Source organism: Molossus molossus, unplaced genomic scaffold, assembly GCF_014108415.1.
Source record: "Molossus molossus isolate mMolMol1 unplaced genomic scaffold, mMolMol1.p scaffold_m16_p_19, whole genome shotgun sequence".
Taxonomy (NCBI): domain Eukaryota; kingdom Metazoa; phylum Chordata; class Mammalia; order Chiroptera; family Molossidae; genus Molossus; species Molossus molossus.
The window spans coordinates 30,061,812-30,070,884 of NW_023425354.1; the positions used below are offsets into that span (position 1 = coordinate 30,061,812).

The window sequence follows — 9,073 nt, forward strand, 5'->3', positions numbered from 1 at the left end:
TAGTTTGCATCAGTAAGAAAGTTTATTGAATTCATTAGTAAATGAGGATAGAACTTTTTTTTTTTCCCTTTAAAGAACACTTTCTGGTAAAGTGAGAAGAAGAAATACAGAAACCACAGAACACCGTTTAGACACCGTATTTTCAAAGAGGGAACCCATTTTCATAGACCACTAAGACTGAAGTGTTGTTTTCTTGGAGATTCCGTTTTCCAAGGCTCCGTACAAAATGGTCTGTGTGAAGGGAGACTCCTTCCTCTTGTGTGGCTTAGTAGTAGTGTTTCTTGGTTTCTGATTCAACCTTAGAAGAAAGGACTCTACCATCAGGTGCCACTTCTTCAATAATCGTCTTGATCACTCTGGTTTTATTAGTGTCTGTGTGAGAATCACGAAAAAACAAAACCAACAAAAGACAAAGCGGAATTTAGACCATGCAATCAACAGGCAACATTTCTACAAGAAAGATGCACTACATTTAAAAAAGAAAATTTAACTTTTTGGAGTGGCTTAAAAAGAAAACAAACCCCCGAGCACTGTTTAAGCTATAGCATGCCAGACTATGCCATTCTCCCTTCAAGCACGGTGTCAAGAATGTGATTTATTAAAAATTGCAAGTGGGAACCCCAAGACTTGAAGGTTTTAGAAAGTTAAAACGAATTCTTATTACCCCAGCTAGTTTCTGCTGACCTTGATCCCTTAGATGAGGACTCGCCAGTGGACCCGGAGGACTTGATGCCGCCGCCGGAGCTGCCGCCGTAGCCGCCGCCGCCGCCGCCGGAACTGCCGCCGTAGCTGCCGCCGCCGCCGCCGCCGGAACTGCCGCCGTAGCTGCCGCCGCCGCCGCCGCCGGAACTGCCGCCGTAGCTGCCGCCGCCGCCGCCGGAACTGCCGCCGTAGCTGCCGCCGCCGCCGCCGCCGGAACTGCCGCCGTAGCTGCCGCCGCCGCCGCCGGAACTGCCTCCGTAGCCGCCGCCAGAACTTCCGCCGAAGCCACCGCCGCCGCCGCCTCGCCCTCCTTTGTAGCCGCCACCGCCAGAACTTCAGGGAGTAAACGTCACATTCAGTTAATTCTATACATTACTTTGAAAAAAAAATGGCAGTTTTATTGAGTTTTTTTTTTTTTTAGAAAAGGAGGAAGGGAGAGGGAGAGAGAACCTCGACTGGCTGCCTCCTGCGCGCCCCCTGCTGGTCGAGCCTGCAGCCCGGGCTTGTGCCCCGCCTGGGACACGCTCGGTCCGCTGAGCCACACCCGCCGGCCACGTTCAGTTAATTCTAACTTTGGAGGGCGGTGGGTCGCACTCCAGCTTGTTACTTTAGACAATAAAACGTGTTTTGAGGGGAAATCAACCCCGCCAAAACTGAGGCTGGTTGCACACGCCTTTTTCTGCATTCTCCCTCCCCTCGCGCCCATCTCCATTCTCTGGCACTTCGAGGTTTGGGGAGAGCCTTGCGGTCTGGGATATTGAATGAAAGCAACGGGGGTAGTTTTTAAAAAAATTGTATTAATTTACCCTCCCTCTCCTTCTAGCAGGCTGCGGTAGGTTTGGATTTCATTCTCCAGCCGAATCTTAATGTCCAGGAGTTGTTGGTACTCGGCATTCTGGCACTCGGTTTCAGCGCGGATCTGCTGTAGTTGTTCCTCCAGAGAGGAGATCTGGGCCTGGATCTGGGAGAGCTGCACGCAGTAGCGACCTTCTGTTTCGGCCAGGGAGGCTTCCAGGGATTGTTTCTGAAAAGAGGAGAGGCTATATTGTGACTTACCGGCCCCTTAGTTCAGTTGAGTACAGTGAAACGTATTTAACAAGACATCATACAGAAGCATAAGGAAAATGAATAAAATTTGTGTTTTGCATTTAATGGCAACACTTGTAGATCAATGCCAGTAATGCTTTCTCCCATTAACAAGAGCTCTGATTTGTGTTTCTGCTTTCTTACTCCAACTCTGCCTTTTCTGTTGTATATTTTTGCATGAGCACAGAAGTTTGTGTGAGAGACGTGTTAACATACCAGGGCTAGTTGGGACTGTAGTTCGATCTCCAGACCTTGAACAGTGCGTCTCAATTCAGTAATCTCGGTTTTTTGGCTGGACATTTGTTCAATGTTATTATCGATTTCTGTAGTCAGTTCCTTGCTCTAGAGTAGTAAAAAAAAAAAAGGAATAGATGAGAAAAATCGGGAATGATAACCAAACCTTTACTGGTTTCCCCATGAAGGAAGGTTGATTACCTTTTCATTGAACCAGGCTTCCGCATCTTTGCGGTTCTGCTCAGCAAGTTGTTCATACTGGCTTCTCATGTTATTCAGAAGTTGAGTCAGATCAACACCTGGGGCAGCATTCATTTCCACGTTCACATCACCAGTGGACACATTTTGAAGATCTTTCATTTCCTGTTTGAGGAACAGAAAAATTTAATGACTGCACTGTGACCAAAATGAGCAATATTTTGGCTTGGGGAGTACATATAACTTTTTGTATCACCTCTTCATGGTTCTTCCTTAGGTAGGCCAGCTCTTCAGTCAGGCTCTCGATCTGCATCTCCAGGTCGGCCTTGGTCAGGGTCAGCTCATCCAGCACCCGGCGCAGGCCGTTGATGTCAGCATCCACGCTCTGGCGCAGGGCTACTTCATTCTCATACCTGAAACAAGCATGGGACAGTTACTGGCTATAACATCTAAGGAAGTTGTACCTGGGCAGAGACTATTTAAAAAGCTAATATAGAGTTGACTTCATATGGCAACATTTATCATATACTAATTCACATAGGGATATTAGTAGTTTAATGCAAAGAGGCTTAGCAGTTACTTTAAAATGCATTTTCTTCTTTGAATTGTTGCTCTAAAAGGTAATGTCAGTATTCCCTGACAGCTCCAATACTGTTTAACTTTAAATGAATTCAGGAAAATATATGTAAGTGCAGTTGTGAACATCCAAAGTCATTGTTAAAAACAACTCATGCATTTGTTGTGACAGTATTGTACCCCATTCACTTAGCTTACTTCAGCCTGAAGTCATCAGCTGCCAGCCTGGCATTGTCGATCTGAAGCAGGACATTGGCATTATCAGTTGTTAGATTAAGGATCTGTGGGAAGAGGTAAAGAAATCAGATATAGATATGGCTTTTATAGTGGCATAGGTGAACTGCATTTTTATGTTGATCTCTTATAAAATTTGGGGGGAATTTTTTATTTTAAGTATGAAATATCGTAGGCTTATCCTTACACTTAAATTTGAGTTATTTGTTCTCTTGAAGGTTCTATATGCTTCTGTTTCTATATCAGCTCTTCCTGAAAACTGATGAATTATATAGCTGTGTTCCTGCATGTGTGTCCCCCTCTTATTCTGTGTGATATCCATGTATTTAAGCCAACTTTTAACTGACTCATACCTGTATTTGGTTTAATTTGTTATATATATATTCTAAATGAATACACTCCAAGCTAGTATACTATAGGTATAATTTACAGATCCCTAGAGGCAAGCATTATCTCATTTTCATACTGGAGAGTTCATGTTTCTTGCAATGTGGGTAATGAGTATTTTTTTTTTTTTTTGCTATCAATCTGAATAATATTTTGTTCTGACTCATTTAACAGTCCTTTAAGTTTTCATATTTGTAAATGATCTAGTGTATTATAACTATGGACTCATTATACACTCATTAAAACCAGAAATATTCTCAGTAATCCACCATCCTATAAGACACATAACACACACATTGGATGAAGATCGAAATGACTATGCCCTTACAAGTACTGAGTTTTGGAAGCAAGAAGGTAACATAGGCAAACACAGTGAAAGCTACATCATGGTTAATTTAAAATTGATCTGTCTGAATTACATGGATGAAAAATAGGCTTAAGGTTGAATTTTAAAATGCCCCTTACCTGTTGTTTAAAATCTTCGATGGTTTGGTAGTATTTGCTGTAGTCACGAGGCTCTCGCTGGCTTGAGTTGCCATACTTTTCATACCATTCCTTGATTTTGCCTTCTAGCTCATAGTTTGATTCTTCAAGAGCCCGAACTTTGTCCAAGTAGGAAGCCAGGCGGTCATTCAGATTTTGCATGGTTACTTTTTCATTTCCAGAGAGAAGGCCACCATCTCCAAATCCACCACCAAAGCCTCCTCCAAAGCTTCCTCCACCGAAGCCCCCACCAAAGCCGCCTCCTCCGAAACTGCCTCCTCCGAAACTGCCTCCTCCGAAACTGCCTCCTCCAAAGCCCCCACAGCTGCTAACTCCATAACTTCCACCAAAGCTACCTCCACCATACCCACCTCCTAGTCCTCCTCCATAGCCACCTGATGAGCCTCCTAAGCAGCCTCCACCAGAGCTCCCACGACTAAAAGAGCCACCACTGAAACCCCCCCCTGAGCTATATCCTCCACCAAGGGAGCCTTTGCTGCTCGAAATTTTGACGGATCCTCCCCCACCTCCTCCTCCACTGCGGGAGGAAGAGTATTGCTTGCTTGAGCTGTATCGAACAGACATGGTGATGCTCTTTAGCCCAGGGCGTGCCTACTGCTACCAAGGACAGTGACAAGCTTTTATATCCTGAGAAGGTGTGTCTCACATGTGGTAGAGTTTGCTTACTTGCATGGTTTTCTTCTTGCCAACTTAGCATCTTTGGCTCATGATTGCATAAATTATCTTCAGTAATAACCAATCCCAATATGTATGGTTTAAAATTTGCCTTAAGAACAAATGAGAGGTTTGCTGTGTTGAAATTGAAAATGGGTGTAGTGCAGATAAACATATGCTTTTTCACCTTTTGAAGAACATTGAGCAACTGTTAAACTCCAGTTTGATCTCAGCACTAATTCAGGTTGCACAGAATGTTTGCAAAGTTTGGAAAAAGAATTTTAGCTGCAAAGTTATGGTTAAAATAAGATTTTTCAAATTCATGTTTTAAACAGTATTAATTAATTGGAACAACAAATAGCATAAAGTGCCAGAATCATGCTATAATAGAGATCTTGTAGAAAACTGTAATCAACTAAAAAAATAAATAAATAAAACACATATGCTAAACAATTTAATTAGCATTCAAAAATTGCCACTTATAAAAAGCTAAAGCCATAAAAGCATAGTTAGGAAATTGTGTGTGTGTGCGTGTGTGTGTGTTTAGGGAATCTTTTATTTGGAGAATGAAAGTATATTGATATCTTGCCTAGGAAATCAGAAATGCGTAATGATTTAGGAATCTTCTAATTTAATGGTGCTACTCTTTTTTAACATTAAAAACTAAAATAATGAAATTGTCCTTTATATTTATTTATTTTCACTTTTAAATAAATAAAGCTTATGTGAAGACATGGTCTTCATAATCTTAGCGCAAGATATGAAGAACTAACCTCCAGTACTTGCTTTAAAAATTTTTTTTTTATCCTAACCTGAGGACATTTTTTCATTTCTTGTTCAGATAGAGTGGGAGGGAGAGAGAGGAAGAGAGGGAGAGAGAAACATCGAGAGAGAGAGAGAGAGAGAGAGAGAGAGAGAGAGAGAGAGAGAGAGAAACATCAACATGAAAGGTACACATCGAGTGGCTGCCACCCCCACGACCCAACCAAAGCCAGGGACAAACCGCAACTGAGATACGAGCCCTTAGCGGGAACTGAACCTGGATCTCTCTGGACCGCAGGCTGATGCTCTAACCGCTGAGCCAAACTGGCCAGGGCTGCTTTTAAAATTTTTTAAAATTATTCACCTGAAGATATTTTTTTCATTGACTTTTAGATAGAGTGGGAGGGAGGAAGGGGGGGGGGGAGAAAGAAAGAGAGGGAAAGAAACATCAATATGTGATCGATTGGTTGCCTCCCACACGACCCTGACCGGGGCCAGGGATCAAACCTGCAACCGAGGTATGCACCCTTCACCGGAATCGAACCCATAACTCTTTAGTCTGAGGGCCGACACTCTAACTGCTGAGCCAAACCAGTCAGGGCTCTGGTACTTTCTTATACTAAGTTTGCTTGAAAGGGAAAAATTAGATATGTTATGATTGTGAGTCAGAATTTGCTTGTGATAATATGTCTAGATTAGAGAATAATTCTTACTCCAAAAATTATGGCCTAGACTGTGAACATATGTTTCCAAGCTAGATTCTGTTTCTCATTAAAAATAAAAAAAACTTTCCATGGTATACCATGTATAGAATTTGGTATAACAGTTTGTCTAATGAAGTATTTAATTGGAACTTTAATGCCTAATATAAAATTATTTTATATTGATCCATAGACAATGACATTGCTGTGTGTTTTTGTATATTTATATATATTATTCACACATTTAACAATTATACAGTTCCATTTGTGATCCTGTGCTTTTATCATCTCTGAAATAAGCTGCTGAAGTAGGGATGGTGGTTATTATTGTTATTATCTCTAGTTTATGGAAGAGGAAGTTGAAGTTGAGAGAGGTTATGATTTTGCCTAAAGATATATAACAGGTGGTTGAACGGAGATTATAAACTTAGTGTTTTGATGCCTGGCTTTTGGCTCTTTCCTGCTATACCAGTGTGCATATATGTATATATATTCTGTGCTCTAGTGGATTGGTCTGATAGATGAATGTCTCTACTCCTTACCATAAACTTCTCCACATGGGAAGCCAAAACAACAAAACAAACTTGGAAGCATAAACATTTGAAAGGAGGGTATTTGGCACTCTTCCTAATTGTTTTTTTTTTTTCAATTAAGTTTATAGCTGCACATTCTGGTTTATGAAAACTATAGAAATCGTTTCTGCAGGGAAAGGGCATGTGGTTGGCAACACAATGAAGAGTTGATTGTTAGAATGGAGGTTACTACGCAACAAATAGCAGCTCCTCCAGCCTGTCAGCACATGCAAATGGGGCAGTAGTTAAAAGAAAAAATGAAACCCAACCATGGGAATTGATCCTGGATGAAGATAATATGTAGTGAAAGAAAGCTATGATAAATCACGATAGAGAAACAAATATTCCGGTAAGTCCAGAGAGGGTGTTGAAAGCTTGTTAGTAATGAAAGCAATTTGGAAAGAAAGCATTTTAATTAGAATTTTTGGAAGATTTGACCTGTGATTATTACAAGGTTTGAATCTTGATCTTACTGTTTTGCTTTAGTATTAGCCTTTAATTGTGTCCCCTGGTGGAAAAATATAAAAATCTCAATCTAGTTTCAGTTTGTTAACAAGTGGTATGAAGGGATCTGTTACAATTATATTAAATCAAAGAATATGTGAAAGGAAGCCATTGCATAAAAGCACATGGGAACAAAAACATGTGTAGAGAGTCTTCTCCTACCGACTGTAACATTTATTTTAAGCCACCTTTAATGTTATTATCAAAGATTACTTATTTGTACACTCTGCAAATTGATTTGTCTTTATTTGCACTGCCATTTGTTGAAACCAGCCTTTGGCATGAGTGAAATTACAGAGGAGCCATGTAATAATTATGCAGCTAAATTGGACGAACATTTACGATTGTCATTTCTAATCTTGGCACAACTTACTGTAATTTCATTGCTTTCAATTTTTATTCTGTCTTTATGTAAGACACGTTGATAGGTTCTTAGAAGACAGATGAATGAGATTCAGCTCCTGCCCTTAAGAGTCTTGCAAGTTGTTGGGATCTAACTGAGGAGACATGACATACATTTTCAATTTAAGCACTACAGCAATGGTAAATGAAGTGGGAGGGAGGTGGGGTGGGAGGAGTTAACATTTCTTGAACTATGTTCTGGATGGTTTACTCTCCTTTACCCTTCTCCAAAATCCTCTATGATAGGTATTATTTACCTCATTTTATAGCTTTAAAAAACTTTAAGAATTTGCCCAGAGTAACACAGCTAGTTTAAACCAGAGCCTGGTTTTGAACCAGGCCTGTGTAGCTTCACTGAACTGCCACTGTAAGACTGATGAGTGAGGAGTCTGGAAATGGGTCACCTGGCAGAGTTTCATGGTGCAGGTGAAAATTAAGCTGAGTCTTGTGAAGGATGGGTTAGGCTTTTCCATATGTGCAGCAGCAGAGAGAGGACGGTTCTTGGAAGCGGGATCTGTGAAAATGCCAATCGTGGACACTGGATGGACCAGTTTGGCTGAAACAGATGGTCCATGTTGATTAATTGCTCTTAACAGATTATATTGAGCACCTGCAAAAGTCACCAGGGATACATGAGCAACTAAGATACAATTCCTGCCCCTAAAGGAGTTTATAATCTACCTGGAGAGACAAACATATCCATGAATTAGGGATATAATAGGGTAATCTGGGGTTTTTGAGGTGTGAACAGGGTATTGAGGGAGTGCAGAGAGGAGCTCCAACAGTGTGTGTGTGTGTGATATGTGAGGGCACAATCGAAAGACTAGTGAAGTCAAGTTTGGAGGAGAAAGATGAATTTGGTTGAAGATGTGAATTCGAAGTACCAATACCAGTATATTCATGTAAAAATGTCTCTCAGCAGGTAGTCATAGGGTTATATTTCAGGAGAGAGATTAGAGCAGCAGGCTTCATTCAGGATAGTTAGGATCCCTAAGGGAAGGGATTTAGAAAGAAGTGAGCAGGAGATCCAAGCCCGTACTTTTGGGGACAGCCATGTTGGGAGCGGGGAAGAAGAATTAGAGAATAATAGGGCACCTAGCACTGGGGAAAGGGGGAAGAAGGATCATGGAAGCCGAGGGGGGAGAGAACCCAGACACAGCGGGGTGGTCTCCAGAGAGATTGGTCAAGGAGAAAGGAGATTGAGCAAAAACTGATGGTTTGGCAAGTGGGAACCGTTGCCATCTCTTCAGAAGGCAGGTTTGGTAGAGCTGGGGTGGGGCAATCCTTGTATTCAGTATTGGAATTGATGACTTTGCTTATGGTATTTTATTTCCATGTACTCCCTCCAGTCTATCAGTTTCTTCTTTAACTGCTTCTGGATTTTAGGTCATGGTTAGGGTAGGTGTAGGTGCTGTTCCCAGGTGGTTAATTTGGCTGGTGCTCCTGAAGCATGTCATTGTTTCAACTTTGTTATCAGTTTTGCTTGCCTTATGATTGGGATTTGAATCATTCCAATTTCTTCCTTATTTTACTTCAAGTAAAATTCTCCTTTTGAAG

The 9,073-nt window shown here is 41.3% G+C and overlaps 1 protein-coding gene across 2 annotated transcripts; it reads right to left on the bottom strand.

Annotated features, from left to right (window-relative positions):
- On the bottom strand, window positions 1-4,485 carry KRT10 (keratin 10). Of its 2 annotated transcripts, XM_036268444.1 has the most exons (8): window positions 3,883-4,485; window positions 2,995-3,077; window positions 2,477-2,633; window positions 2,224-2,385; window positions 2,005-2,130; window positions 1,509-1,726; window positions 665-1,035; window positions 1-372 (listed from the first exon to the last, which is right to left on the bottom strand). In XM_036268444.1, exons 1-8 carry the CDS (start codon window positions 4,483-4,485, stop codon window positions 266-268), a joined length of 1,827 nt encoding a protein of 608 aa, XP_036124337.1. In that variant the 3' UTR covers window positions 1-265. The 2 variants fall into 2 exon arrangements, with proteins under 2 accessions (XP_036124337.1, XP_036124338.1); XM_036268445.1 differs by lacking the exon at window positions 665-1,035 and having other exon boundaries at window positions 1-385; window positions 1,514-1,726.
- Window positions 4,486-9,073: the final 4,588 nt, after the last annotated feature.